Source organism: Pithys albifrons, chromosome Z (assembly GCF_047495875.1).
Source record: "Pithys albifrons albifrons isolate INPA30051 chromosome Z, PitAlb_v1, whole genome shotgun sequence".
Taxonomy (NCBI): domain Eukaryota; kingdom Metazoa; phylum Chordata; class Aves; order Passeriformes; family Thamnophilidae; genus Pithys; species Pithys albifrons.
The window spans coordinates 9,714,508-9,729,970 of NC_092497.1; the positions used below are offsets into that span (position 1 = coordinate 9,714,508).

Below are 15,463 nucleotides of genomic sequence, written 5' to 3' on the forward strand. Positions count from 1 at the left end.
AGCTCAGACCTCAAAGATCACGTGATGGAGAAAAAACTGTTGGGGTCTTGCAAAGTGGGACCTCTCCCAGGTGAGCTGTTTTTCTGCCGTACAGCCAAGTTGGCTTCACAGTTTCCAGTGTAGTTAGGTAAGAAGGTGCCAGTATATCTGTCTTGGATACTGTATCCCATAAACCACAGCAAAGAAAAAGAAAGGAGCTGTGCAGTTTGACATCACTAAATCAGTTCTAGGGCTTGCTACCAATGTATGCATCTTCATCCCTTTGCAGGGCTGAAAACAAATTGAATTTTAATCCAATTTCTGCTGTATTGAGTAGTCATTTAATTCTGCTGGCTTTACATAGCAAAATCTTCCTCCAAGCGTACATCTTGGCTTTCTTTTTTGGAAAGAGGCTCAGACACAAATAGAGACTGACACCACAGCTCACCTGCCAGTGGCAACATTCAGTGATGCTGGGCTTGCCAGAGCTCATTGCTGCTCACAAAGAGCCATGCTCGGAGGGAATCCTCTTTTCCAAGGGGGTGTTTTGTTTCCCCCATCTCGGCTGAGCCCGCCACATCACCTCGGCACGTGTTTCAGTGTACAGCCACTCCGTCCTCCTCTTTGCCCCGTGGGAATTGCTTCCCTGATGTCCGACAGCTAATACCCCCGAACAAACATGCTAATTTAAGAGCTGTTAAAGCCCGAGGGCAGCGGGAGGTCACAGTCAGCACAAACAGATGGTGTTTTGTCCTTGATAATTAAACTTTCCTGTAGTTTTGGGCGAGAGACTTTCTTGACTTTTATTTCAGCACAGCTGCCTCGGGCCAGCTCTCTCTCACTTCTCATCCTCTGCTCACTCTCAGAAAATGCCGTCTGTGGGGTTTGGGGCAGGACCCCAGGGAAGGCGAAGGTCTCCATGGGTTTTCTGAGGTGTCCTCAGTGGCTCCTTGGGGTCACCTTACATGCTCTGCTGGCTGCAAAGAGGCAGCAATTGGAGCCTCTCAAAGAGGCAGCAATTGGAGGCCAGGTGAGCAGCACCCAGCCTGGGGTGCCCCCAGCCCATTTCAGCAATGCTGCTGGGGGAGACTCTGAGCTTCTGCCTCTCTTAGCTGTTGTTCCCCTTCCACCAGCTCCATCCAGGCAATGCCAAACTGAGAGGGGGCAATGGGGTCAGTGAGGTCCTGCTGCAAACTGAGGCAGTAGTGATGGCAAAACTGCTCTTGTCTCATAGTTCAGCTTGGCCTATGAATAGGGCCATTTAGGGGGTCAGAGGGAAAAGGAGTCAATTCCTGCCCAGTGCTTTATCTGTTTGCAAGTGAGAGAGGGCAGGCACATTGCCCCAGGCCCTCTGCCAGCCTTGGGCTCAGTTCTGGGGCAGACCCCTTTGTATATCAAAGAGTATTGGCACCAGAAAGCTCCCTTCAGCATCACCTACCCCAACATGGGCTGCTGCCACAACAGGGCAGGATTAGTTCCTCCCTTCAATGCCACACTTTTCCCTTGTTGTCTGGGCATTAGAGAGAATCCCCATGCCTCAGGTTTCCCCTTCCATTGCCTAGTTCACAAACTGAGTGCTACTGTGATGTCTGAGAGCAGTCCCCAGCAGGCTTCACAGGGTATGCTAGGCACCTGTGGGACCATATGGAGTAAGTGGGGTGGTGACACTGGATGGAACTGGGTGAAGAAACAAGCACTAAACCCCATCTGTCTGCAGTGTAGGCAGTGTTTCTCTCCAGTCTGCTTTTCCCTGCCAAAATTTTGAGCAGCTTTCTTGCAGTGGGTAGAGAGGCAGAGGGGAGTCCACATGCACATGGCAAGACAAATGACCTCACTGACACATCTGTCCTGTCCACTTGTGTTCTCACAGCAGCTTGTGGGCTGGTGACCCCGGGCTGGTTAGTGGTCTGAAGGCAGTACAGGCACCACTGTCCAGGATGCTGCCCCACAGAAATGTCTGTAAACTCGTGCCGCAAGTGCTCTGTGGGTGTTCGGTGCTGCAGGCCTGCACGGTGTTCATGCAAATCCACGAGTCTGAACTTATCAGGCACAACCCACTATGATAACCACCCCTGCAAAGCCTGCTGAGGGGAGCCCAGGATTGCAGAGGTGGGTAGGTCAAAGGACTCACAAAGGGCACAGCAGGGCAGGCTTTGGTGCAGCTCTGTGGATTTCCCAAGCAGACAGCTGCAGAGCAGCTTGGTGAGCATAAAGGCTGGTGTTGGAGTGATGTTCATCCCACTGTCGCTCCCACAGCATGCTTTTGGGGTAACCCATCTGGTGAGGGCCCCCAGGGCTCCCTGCACACCTTGGAGCAGCAGGTGAGAGGGAAGGGCTGGGGTAGGTTCACAGCCTGGCCAGAGCTGGTGTCCTTGGATGGTCCCACTACTCACCCTGTGCCATTTGCTGTTTCCCGTGGTCCACTATGCTGGGAAGGAAACACATATGCCAAGGGATGGGGGAATTCTAGGTAGGGCAGATGGGTTGCAGAGTGGGGACACCAGCATCTCCGGTTGAGCCTAGACAGGGAAGTGCAGCAAGCTGGGACCAGTGGGGAGCACACAGTTCCCGGCATACTGAGACCCTGCCTGCCTCCAGCAGTGTTTGCTGTCCTGCCTGAGCCCTAGAAGCTGCCTGGCTGCTGCCTACCCATCCTCCTGCCAACTCGTACTGCAGGCAGGGGGGAGAGATGAAGCAAAGCTAAACAAATCATAGTTACTGTCCCTAGAGGTATTTAAAAGACATGTAAATATGGCACTTAGGGACATGGTTTAGTGGCAGACTTGGCAATGTTAGGTTTACAGTTGGACTCAATGAGGTATTTTTCCAACCTAAATGATTGATTCTGTGATTCAGTGATCCTGAGGCTTCTCTAGGGAGGCAGCATCAGAGTCAGCGGAGTGGCTTCCTTTATGCCAAGAACAAAAGCCCAAACAAAAAAGAAAGCTAAAATTAAAATGCCCAAGAAGCTCTGCACAACTGGATGTGCCATTACTCACTCCCCCAGTTGCTAAGCCAGTATTTTATTCCCTCCCTGGACAAGTTAGGCTGCCAAAGACTCTTCCAGCGGCCCTCACTCCAGTCCTGCTGGTGTCCCTGAGCTGCTGCATCACAACTTCAGATTATCATCCTCATCCAGCTCTGTCTTAGCATGCTGGCAAAAAACAAGCCTGCCCTGCTTTCCAAGCAGCAGTACTGTGGCCTCAGTTCTTGCATTGTGCATTGGTTCAAGAATGAGCTGTAGCTCTCCTTGGTTTGGGGACATCATCACCAGAAAGTTTACTGAGGCCAAGCCAGAACGGACCTGCCTGTGCTGGAGGAAGAGGGTCCTGCAGGCTGTGGGGACCAGAAAGTGACAGTTTTGCCCTGCTTACCCCTGTGCCTCTGCAGCTGTGTAGTGCCCTCAGGTGACCCCAGCACCAGCAAGCTCAACCCCAGTGTCCACACTGGTGTCCAGCCTCTTGCATAGGTACTGCAGAGCACAGACCTCCAGAGGAGCAGGATTGGGCTGATAAGAGGTGCAGTCTTCATGTTTCAAGAAAACCCCTGTGTAACCTGTGTCTCGAGGGGCTGTTGAGGGGGATGCTAAAGCTCCTGCAGCCAGACACCCTCCAAAATTCCTACTAGCATCAACCAGGGTCCTGAGATTTGGCAAGGCTTGGACACACCATGCTGCCCAATGCCATGTCTGCTGTGCTATGGGCATCCAGCTGATGGAGGAAGTTTGGACAACAAGCTCTGTCTGTGCTCTATTTCCTTTTTGTCTTGCTTAGGACAGCACATGAGTGTGCTTCAGTTTGAATTTTAATACTAGCATGTTTTTCTCTGCCTTGGAGCTTTGTATCTTGAGAGGTGTTGGGTATTTCATAATGCAGCCTGGCCACAGAACCTCCTCAGGACAAAAAGGAGGATTGCGAACAAAGTCCTGGCTGGGCTGAAGGGCAATGCAGCCCTGCAGACAAAAATAAGAAATATTGCCATCATTTGCTTGGAAATCAAAACCCAAACCTGGAGTGAGGCAGCAAGACCTTCTTATTTGGGATTGTTTGCTCAGTTTATTGGTTTTGATTTTGTGGTTTGGTTAGTTTGGTTTTTTTGTTTCATTCCACATCACTGATAATCTGTTTGTGAGTGGAGACTGGGAATTGAAGTGCTGACACCAAGAGCTCCATCTCACAGTAATCACAGTCTGGATAGGCAGAGTGAGCAGGATCTGCTCCCAAATATGCCTGTCTTCAGGGATTCCTCCAGTTTTCAGAGAGGAGTAATCAGGAGTGCCTAAACTGCAAGCATCCTCCATCTTCAATCTCCCTCCCTTCTCTGACTGACCTCTTCTGTCTATCCCTGGCATGGTACCATCAACTCCATGCCATCTAGGAAAAACACTGCTCAAGACCTCATTTTTATGGAGGCTCCAGATAAAATGCACCGTCTTTGGCAGTTCTTTAATAGAAGCAAAGATCCAATTGATGCCTGCAATCTCTCTCTGCAGGGAGCCAAGAAATGCTCAGTGCAGAGGAAAGTTGAGTAAAAAGAGGGTGGAAAATTACAATTTCCCATTGTTGGTCTAAGCTTTCCTCCATCTCAAAGGCTGCCCAGGTGTGGATGTGGGGTGTGGAGAAGTGGGACTTGGGTGTGACAGCCTGGCTGAGCTAGTGTCTGAGCTAGGCCCTGGTGTCCCTGAGGAATAGTTCTGGGGCAATGTTACCCTGCAGTCTCTACCACGAGGATTCAGAGCCCCTTCTGCCTTGCTGTGCTTTCTCATGGTGCCAGTTTTGAAGATGTGCGATGCTTATTAGTATGCTGTTCTTTGTGTTGTCTTTTATCACTGCTGGAGCAGATGGCTGGTCTTGGACTGCTGCCCTCCACTTGAAATAAAACTGGTTAAAGTGGTGGGCCTTGTGAGGACAGGTATGAGCTGTGGGAAACATCCCCGTCAAAGCTCCAAGTGGGAAGAGGGGATGGGCAGCAGCAGCATTGCCCTACAATGGACGTGGCACCAAGAGCTGTTGGTAGTCAGGGTTCCTGGAGAGGTTTGCATCAATGTACCTGTCTGTCCAGTGCTCTCTTGACACTGTGTTTCTGCCTGTCCCTGGGACTCATAGCACCCAACATGTGTCTATTGTCCTACAAGGAACAGAGGTGGACTGCAGTCCTACTGGATTAGGTCTCACTTGGTCAGTTTGAAGAGCCGCAAGGTGTGGTTTGAGAGGAGAGGACCCCACCTTGCTCCTGGAGCAGAAGTTCCCCAGCCCCCGGAGCTCCAGGCTGAAGATCTTGCCCCTGGGAGTCTTGGGACCTTGCTGGGCTTTCCACAGCTCTCTGCCCTGGTAGGAGCATGCCATTGTGATCCATGAGAACAAGAAACTACCTGTCCTGTGTGCCAGCTTGCCAGTCAGACAGGTTCCCAAACAGCCTGAGCCATGTCAGGGATTCTTGTTCTTCCCCAGACCTGGAGCTGCTGAACTTTGCAGTACCCCCTGAAAAGTAGCTCTGATTTTATCTGGGCTGATATTCCCTCCAAAAGAGCCACTTTATTCATCCCCATGGGTATGGGGAGCAGCTTTAGTCACTGTCTTTCTTGCTAAGACACCATACCTGTGACATCCAGGGAAGCTGGAGCAATCCCAGGCTTCAGCAGGTATGTTGGAGCTAAGAGCCCTGCAATTATATGGCTGCCTCCAGGGGCATGTCTTCAACCAAAAGAGCTGGGAAATTTTGTGATGACCATCTTTCCACCTTTTTCGTCTCTCTTAGACCACAAAGGCAGGAGGAGCTGTGCAGCCACCCAGGGATCCAGTGGCACTTGCAGGGTTGGCAGCGACACAGTGATGGAGGTGCTCTACTGTGGCGGGCTCCTTCTTCCAAGGCATTCTCTTACTTGGGGTCTCTGCTTCATTACCAGAAAGAGAGGAGGTGGAGGAAGGAAAGTCACAATCCATGAGAGCCATGAGTGAATTAATTTTAGCTGGCCCCAGTCATCCCTGTGGTGCTCATGGACCAGGCGGGCAGTGCTAATTGTTCTGTTGACAGTGGGGGGTTAAATTAGATTTTAGAAAGCTTTTCAGGCAGCGGGGACTCTGTCTCTGCAGGTAAGGCTTTCTGATAGCACATATTAAGGATATGATAAAGCCCCTCTCTTCTCTCTTCCTCTTAAGCAGCAAAGTGGAGTTCAGTGCTGACAGGGCACTGTAGGGTGAGACCGTTTTAGGGCTGTTAGCAGGTGTCTGACATTAGATGACAACTATTTTTTCCTCTCCTTTCCATTGCCTTGCTGCTAGGGGTGATCTGAAAGGAGTAGACAGCACTCATTGCTTTCTGGTGCTCAGGCACTGCTCCCAGGGCTGCCCTCCTGCACACAGTGCTGCCCGCAAATGGTGCAGTCGGTGGGAAACTGGAGAGAGTCGTGCTCACTGCAGTGCTTCATTGCTCACCCCAGCATCATGCACTGCCGTTTGGGAGGGATGGCATCTCACTGGAGGCAACCTGGAGCCCCGGGGCTAGGGGAGGCTGTGTCAGGATCTCTGACAGAGGGCTAGGCTGAGGAATCAATGGTGACTTTGGTAAGGGTGTTTCTCCCTTTGTAATGCCAGAGCCCAGGAAGTGTATGCTGGAAGTGTGTCCAGTGCAGGGGCACTGTAATGGGCACAGTCAGCATCTGCACTATAGGTGTATCATCACATCTCTGGAAGAGGCAGGCTGTGACCTCTCCTGCAGGATAGGTGGGCTGCAGTGTCTACAGTCAGCATCTGCAGTACAGGTGTACAGTTCCTACACTTGGTGTCTGTGGTACAGGTGTACTGCAGTCAGTGTGTGCAGGGCAGGTATACCAGAGCATATGTAGTTGGTGTGTGCATTACAGGTGTACTGTAGCAGCTATAGTCAGTGTCTGTGGTACAGGTGTACCATGGCATCCACTTGCTGGTATCTGCAGTAGAGGTTGTACCATGGCATCTACAGCCGCTGTCTGCAGTACAGTCACACCATAGTGTCTGCCTTAGGTGCCTGCAGAGTTCCAGGCTCTAGGCAAGGCTGCAGGGGAAGGAAACAGCTAAACAGAGGTTGTTTTCCCCTAGTTCACCACTTCAGAGCCAGACCCTGTAACAACACCTGGTGGGGAATTGCCTGACTGAAGACTTTGTCATGTAAACACTAGGTTTTGAAACTACTACTTTTCTATCATGGGAGCCACCCACTTCGAGAGTGAAGTTTTATTTATCTCGGGAGCTGAGAGTGACAGGTGGGAGTTGTGGTGGGAGGCTGGGATGCAACTGGCGTTCCTTGCTAACCAGGGATAGCTCAGCCCTGGAGCTGCTGTTTCCAGCTGCCAGTTGGTACCCCATTAGCAGTGACCATACCCAAGGCTTTGGAGATGATACCAAGGGAGAGCTGGAAAGGATCCATCCCACTGCCTGCTCAGAAGAGGACACTGAGACTGTTCAGCAGATAGTGGCATCCTTTTTGCCTGGATACACAATCCCCTTTGGTCCTCTGTCCTCCTTGGGACTGTCCTCACCTCATCACACCACAGCAGTTAATGACACATCTCAGTGCCCCTTCAATCCTGATCTGGCTCAGGAAACAGGCAACTGGAAACAAATTTGGTTTAGACTGAGAGCTGCTGCAAAGAACCATACTCATATCTATGTCGAGTTGTCTTCTGTCAAGAATGACCATGACTGATGTCCTCATTACCCTCGATGTAGTGGAAAATGCAGGAAAAAATCAAGTATTTGTTCTCTCCTCGAACAAGAGGCTGCGGACAGGGAGGATGGCTCAAGAGCTGCTGGTTCACCATGCCTCCTCATTTCGCTTTCTCCTGCCCAGGCTTCTCTTTCCTCTTCACCAAGAAATGATTCATTACAGGGGTAAACTCTTCCTTTTCCATAGAAGATTGAGTTTCCCACTGCTGGGTTGGCTGTGTAATGAATGTAGTTCTCCTCCATCACCTTTCAACTGGTCCCTGCTGGCACAGGGAACACAGCCCAGGGAGCTGCACACCAGGTGAGCTGCTGCTTGCTGGCCTGTGCCACCCGCATGCTGGGGTGTTGGCTTTTGATAGAGAAACAGTTAAATGAGCAAATACAGCAAATATAAATTTGCATTAGAAGCATCTGCAGAAATTGTGAAGGTTTTGTTATGTGCTTGAAAACAATAATCAGCATGGCTCTGGGCAAAACTGTCAAACAAAGCAAATACTGCATGGAAAATTGCAATTCAACTGAGAAAAAGTTGCTGTTCTGGATAGATTTTTCATACTAAAATAGCTCTGGCTTCTGCCTGTTTTCAAGGCTTATCCTCAAGAAGAAATGAGGTTTTGTAGAGTGAAAGCAGCCAAGCGGTGGGTTCTCCATACCATCACCAGAAGCTTCTGCCTGTGTCCTGGCTGTGCCATGAAGTCCCCAGAGACCTCATCTTGGTCTCTCTTTTTCACCTATATTCAAACAGCATCACCCTGGAGATTATCAGTGCTTCAGGGCAGGAACAATTCCTTGCCACATAACAGTGGTGTCTGTCTCGGCGCTGGTCCAGCCTTAGGTCAGACTGCCAAGCACATGGGCAGGAGCAGCAGCAATTATTTTAATAGCCAGTAAGACGGGAAACAACAGGGGAGGGCAGCAGGTGGCTTTTTTCCCTGGCAGGACTGAGAGGTAGAGTGCTATAGCCGGTGATGGTATTTGCCCTGAGCCAAACAAAGGCTCTGTCAGGCAGGTCTCATACTTTTCAAAGGGCAGGCTGATTGCTGGGGGGCCCTATCCTGCCTCCTGTCATTGTCATAGTCCCCAGAAGTGGGGTGGCTGCACTACGTGGAAGTACCTGCACTGGGGCAAAGGGAGGCTCTGGCACCTGGTGCCTTGCCTGCCTCAATTCCTTGTGCCACCCATAAATATCCAGGGCTGTAGAAAGGGAATATTCAGTGGGAAATAAATTTGGGAGTAAATAGGGAGAGGCATCTCCTGGTTTGCAGTAGCTCCCAAGCTGCTCAGGGCCCCACATGCCAGTGTTCCAGGATTGCCACCTGCCTCAGGTTCCAGCTGTCACCCACTCCCCAAGATACCACTTGCAATGGAAGCTAGAGCATACATGGGGTGACAGTTGGGGAGCCACGCTGTGGTCATGGAGGGGACATGTGGAGGAGGCAGAGTGAAGAACAGGCACAAGAGGAGTAAGAGAGAAGAAGCAGAGTGATAAGGATGTTGTAATTAGCACTTAGTGCTTCTTGCCCAGAGGTTTCAGAAGAAGGTCACCTTCGTTATCTCTGTTTTACAGGCGGGGGAAACTGAGGCATGGGGAAGGCAGTGAGAGTGATTTGCTCAAGGTGACCTGGGAGGACTGGGGTAGGGTCTGCTGCTGTTGTGTCCAAGCTGGCAGCCTCAGCACACTGGGAATGGCTCTCGCTGCCAGCCCTCCCAGCCCAAACCCAGCCTCCCAAATTCAGCAGCGAGGCTGTGGGTCCTTTCTCTGCTCATATCCAGGCTTGCTCTCAGAACCACTATCTCCCACAGCGTCCCTGCCCCTGAGAGCCATTTGAGGTCAGGCTGGTCTAGCTACTCCCAGAAATGTGCTTGTGATATCCCTCCCAGCTGCTCTTAGCTTCCCCTCCAGCCCTGCAGAGGCTCACAATGTCCTGCTGCGAACCTGGGGCCATCTGGGCTCCTGCAACAGTCGTGTTGGGTAATGGAATATGTTCTGCTGGATTTTTTTCTCTCGCCAGTACAGCTCCCCCTTTATTTAGGTTTAAATGGATGCCATCTGGCTAATGAGCCCATACTCATGTTCTAGATTAAAAGGCAATCCTGTGCACGTTACTGATACGGCATTGGAGATTAGAGAGGTTTAAATGGTTTTGAAGGTGTAATTTGCTTTTCATGCATGGTGCTATTTACCTCCTGGCGGGTGGTACAGCATTCTGATTGCTGTCCCCAGTGGCTCCCTTCTGGCTCTGGTCTCCTCTACCAACCCTGGCTGCAAGAGGAGACCATGGGCATCTCCAAGCCTGACAGGGCTGTGCAGGGCATCTTTGTAGTTGTTGCAGCCATTCTACTCCTGGGGGAGAATTGTTGGTGCAAGGAAGATGTCTTCATTGCTTGCTCCCTCCTCCACACCTCCCTTCACCACAGCATCCCCTGGGACTTGGCACAGCTAACTGGGATGGAGTAGCCTCTGCCTGTTTTCCAGCCCAGAGAGGTTGGAAATGAGTGTGGCCCATCAGGATATTGATGGCAGGTGGCTGAGGCAGCATGCCATATCTGTTGGTCACTGTGAAGATATGGAAGAGGGTTATGCTGTTCCTGACATGCCCATAAGTGTGGCTGCTGCTGCATCGGGCTGGTGGGCAGCACAGTGCTTGGTGTGAGCACCAGAAGGGGCCACACTGGAGTGGCAGCAGCTGCCTGTGCTGAGATGTGCATCTTGCATATCCTAAGCATCAACTGCTGCTGTGAAGTACCTGGGTGTGCTCCCCTCTCCTACAAAACCCCTCTGGTGCTGAGGCTACCAAAAAGAGCCCAGCACCAGGGTCTGACTTTCTTAAGGGAAATGTTACAAATAAGATGAAGAAGGTACATTTGTGCAAGGTGTATCATCACCTCCAGGCATCTGCTTGTGCTGGCAGCTCCCATGGAAAGTGCCACAGGCTACTGAGCAATGAAATGTGTGCCAGCAAAACGCCTCATTTTGCCGCGAGTTTCCGCATGGCTGAGGTGAAATCTGGCTTTATGGCCATCTCCTTGCTGTCCTATCATGCCCTTCAGCGGTGCAGGAGGGACAAGCTGTCAGCACTGAAGTCTCCTGGGGGCAAACTCTGACTGCTCCTGCCTGTGTTTACTTCCACAGATGGCTAACCCTGTCCCGTCAGCCTGCTGCGTGGTGCTCGCCGCGGTGGTGGTGGTGTATGCCCAGAGGCACAGCCAGCAGGGTGAGTCCTTCACACCTTTCATACCTTGTGGGTCCTGAAAAATGTGAATACTGCTCCTCTAGCCTCTCTCCTAAGGGAAGCTAGGTTCACCCTCCAGGTTTGCCTGATACTGCTTTTCTGCATGCTGTCATTTTTCTTCTCTCCAGAACCCATGTCCCCTCCGGCCATCCCTGTGGAGTTTGAGCATCCCACATATTCCCAGCACCTGCTGGTGCCTCTTGCCCTGCCAACACCCCTGTGTGTCCCATGGTACCCCTATAGCCAGGGCACTGCTTTGGACCCCTTCTGCCACCCTTTTCTGGACACTGCCCTGTGCAGCTCCTCCATGATGGGATGAGTGGTTGGGAAGAAGCATGAGCCAGACAGCCCCAAACCCTGGTGCTCTGCCCAATGACCATGATTTCATCCAGCTCTCATCTCCTTGAAGTGACTTTGTCCCCATATCCACCATACATTTGAACTCACCACTAGCTCACATCCCTCGGGGTTGGCAGAGGATTCAGGCCTTACATTGTTGCGGCTCTTTAGACAGAGTACATTTTAGAGTCATTGATTTTGGCATTGGGAGCTGGAGGGCCCCACATGATCCTGGGTGTAGGCAGGAAGCAGGAAGGTTATGGGGCAGGGTTGGGTCCTGCTGTGGAGTCCAGCCCTGCAAAAATGGGACAAAATGAGGAACCTTCAAAATTCACTGCTTTTTCTGGCAGTCAACCTGTCTGTAGTTGCTTTTAGTGGTTTATAGAGAGGGATTTTGCCCATTAACTCCAGTAAAGACATCTGTGCATCCCTGGGCTCAGTGAAATTGAGGAATCCAGCCAGAGCATTCCACAGAGTTGACCTATATCTATCTGGGTGAATTTACATTGCCAAAAGCCAGCTTGGACACGAAGCAGCTGGGACATGGCAGCTCATCCCTATTGCATGGGGACAGCCACTCTGTGGACACAGAGGGAGCTTGCTGGCTGGTGTTGCTGGAACATGTCCAATCCCATCCCAGGGTGCCTGCTCAAATCATTTGGGTGCTGATCTGTGTGCTGCTTGTGGTGGTGTGATGCTTCCTGCAGAGAAGCAAAGCTGCTTGGTCCTCCTGTGCTTGCAGGACAGCTGTCTGGGAAGCTTTGAAGGACCCAGTGTTAAGAGTGCCACAGCATCCTTTGGATGCACCATGCTGCTTCCTGCTACACTACCGGGGTGGCAGCCCAGACCTGCCCCACAAAGAGATGCATAAAACACAGAATTGCCAGGTACTTCAGGGTTGCACACACCTGAAATATGTTGTCTAGACAGAAACAAACACTGTTGCCCCACCAGTGCTGGGCAGGGCCACGCGTTCTGCCACTGGCAGCAGCGTGCTGACACAGAGATGCAGCGACTGTCACATTCTGCTCTGTGATCTCGGCGGGATTCAGGAATTTGGCAGCAGAGCCTCCCTTGACCTTGTGTCGTTCCTGTTTCCCTTGCCTGTCTGTGTATGGGTCATGAGCTCAAAACTGGCTGCTCTGACCTGTGCACTCAGTAAGTGCCTGAGTGGAGTATGCAAAGTGAGGCAAGACTCTTTTGTCTGCAGGAGCCAGAGAGATTGCTGTGCACTGGGTGATATAAAAAAGAGACAGGGTGGGAAAATTGGGTACAAGAGCTGGAAGAAGGTTAGCAGGGCACTTCCAGGTCTGTCCTCAAGCTGTTCCCCAGAGGCACTGCATGTGCCTCCTGGGCACCTCTCTGAAACACTGAGGTAATGCTCTAGGCAGGGTCCTTGGAGCAGCAGGTTTCCTGCCCATTCCTCCATGCCTGACTTGGAAAGGCTGCACGCATGCAGGGCAAGCTGGAGAGTGTCTGCCCTGCACTGGAGACCTGAGGTTGTGCTCTGTTCCCCCCACGCAGAGTTCTGCTGTGTTGCAGCCTCCCCTTACCAGCCACCCAGGGTTCATCCCCCAGCAGCCAGACGTTCAGACTGGAAAAGCATAGCAGGAATGGGGTGGGAGGATGGATTAATCCCGCTGGTGGCAGGGACCGGGTGGAATGGGGAGAAGATGCTGGCATAGAGTCCATTTATCATGCACTTGAGGCACGTTCGACTTTAATAGCTCATGAAGCACTTTAAGAGATGCATTAGCACTGAATACTTGAGTGAGGAGGATGTGACAAGCTGTTAAGTGAGCACGAGCACGGCGAGCCTGGCCACCCACTCCTGGCTCTCATGTGCACCCTGGTGATTACTGGAGCGTCCTGCAAAGTGCCACATGAATTAATAAAAGCAGCATCAGGCTCCGTGAAGGTGAGGCTGCTCATGCATTAACCCCTCTGCTGCTCATCTTTGGTCCTTCACCTTGGAGCTGGAAGAGAAAAGGATAATCCCGAGTGTTGGGAGAAGGGAATGGAAGGGCTCAGAGGTCAGCAAATTTGGGGTACCCTTCCTCCCACGGGTCACAGAGCTCACTGCTTTGTGTCCATGTGGAATGCAGTGTCAGCTACAGTTTTGCCTGCAGCACCCCACTGGACATTGCTGCTTCCCGCTATCCATGGGAGTGGGCACTGTGCATTGGGAAAGCAGAGATCCAGCAGGGCAGCCCCAGGGGGATGCTCAGAGGCTAGCACTAATGTCCTGGCTTGGGCAATGGGATTTACAGTCCTGTTGCAGGGGAAGGCAGGAGAGGAGCAGTGAAAGAGAGTGTTCTTGAGTGTCTCGTTCATGGCACAGTCCCTTCTGTCATCCTGACTGGAAGGCATTTGGATAGGGCATAATGTCTGGCTGCAGGCAGGGGTGCTGCGCCCCAGAAGAAACATCCCTGCTTTCTTGGGTTGTGTCCTTACCCTCAGAACAGCTTAAAGCATTGAGTGGGGTTTTGCTGCCATCCCACCTCCACTGTGAAGTCTTTAATGCTGGAGTTCTAGAGCAGCTGTGTTGGACCACAGATGCTGCTGGAGCCACTGGCACTGCCACTGGCCAGGAGCTGCACAAGGTGCTCATGACTAATCCTATTGCCAGTCAGCCCCCACAGTGGGGGGCTTTAGCAGGCCCCTGTGGCATGATCAGCACTGATGGGATTGCTGCCACTCCATTGAACACATGCCCTTCCCAGGACAGCTGGAGAAGTGTCACTGAGTCATTCCAAACAGCCACCTCAGCACTCTTTATTTAGCTGAGGAAAAGGCGATGCACTGGGTAAAGTTGGATGTGGGATAAAGAGAGATAAGGTTTACAGGCATTAGCTGCCAGAATACATTTGTTTGACCCTCCTGCCAGACTCACAGAGCATGTAGTGCAGGGGTGTCATCCCCGGTTTGTCAATAAGCAGCTTTAGATGGGCCTGCCAGATTGGGCCAGCCTGCCTCCTGAGACAGACATTGCCCTGGACAGCCACAGGGCTGTCCTCATCTGCACAGATCCAGCCAGCACAGAGGGATGGACAGGAGCTTCAGGAAGAATGGGAGAGGACAGAGGAGGCAGAACAGGGGACCACACAGAATCACAGAATGGTTTAGGACCTTAAAGATTGTCAAGTTCAAACCCCCACACCATGGGCAGTGACATCTTCACTCAACCAAGTTGTTCAGAGCCCCGTCCAGCCTGGTCATGAACACTTCCAGGGATGAGAACATCTTCAGCTTCTCTGGGCAACCTGTGCCAGTGCAGCACCACCTTCACAGTGAAGAACTTCTTAATATCTAGTCTAAACCTGCCTTCCATCACTTTAAAGCCATTACCCCTTGTGCTGTCACTACATATCCTTGTGAAAAGTCCCTCTCCATCTCTCTCATAGCCCCTTTAGGTACTGGAAGGGTGCTATAAATTCATCCTAGAGCCTTCTCTTCTCTAGGCTGAACAACTAGCAATTTTCTCAGCCTCTCCTCATAGGAGAGGTGTTGTAGCTCTGTAATCATCTTCCCATTACTGTAGATAGCTCAGCTTTCCTTCCTGTGTTTTGTTCTCCAGGCAGTGGTTGCTGCCAATTTATTTCAGAACAGAGGAAGGTGATGTGGAAAGGTCAGCAGAGCTGCCTGTTGTGACACACCTTTGGTTGTCCAAGGTCTCCATTGTGTCAGAGCAAGGCTGGCAGGAATCCCTGCAATGCGGAGACCCTCTCCCTAGCAGGGCTTGGGCACCCTCAAAGGAAAGGAAGAGGTCACAGCCTGAGTCCTGGGACTTTACCAAAGGTCTTACCTGGGAAGTGTGTACATGGTGGAGATGCTAATCACATGTCAGGCTATAAACTCTACAGTCATAATTTCAGTTTTTTCTACTGAATGCAATAACTGCCTGTTGCTGGACTTACTTTTTTCCTGTTAGACCCAGGGGCTACAGCAATCCTGGAAAGAGGGAACTCTGCTTCCCCAGGCTCCTGCCATTACCAAAGCATCTTCTCCATCCATCAGCTCTGCCAGAATTATGTCCACAGGTGTCCCAGGTTGAGATTTCTTTGCTTTTAAAAGAGGGGCAATTCTGCTTTATTGATCCTCACCTTGCTGAATTAACTCATGTTTAAACAATAATTATGTTTTCACCCAAGAGAGGAGACAAAAAGATAAAAGTCTCTGGAAATGAATGCATTTCAGATGCCACATGCC

The 15,463-nt window shown here is 51.4% G+C and overlaps 1 protein-coding gene across 7 annotated transcripts in view; it reads left to right on the forward strand.

The window, feature by feature from the left end:
* Positions 1 to 15,463, forward strand: part of CNTFR (ciliary neurotrophic factor receptor) — a 204,653-nt gene that overhangs the window by 108,523 nt on the left and 80,667 nt on the right. For all 7 annotated transcript variants that reach the window (XM_071580445.1, XM_071580446.1, XM_071580451.1 and 4 more), the window contains one exon: positions 10,816 to 10,897. In XM_071580445.1, the coding sequence (XP_071436546.1) occupies positions 10,816 to 10,897 (82 nt within the window). The remainder of the gene's footprint in view (positions 1 to 10,815; positions 10,898 to 15,463) is intronic.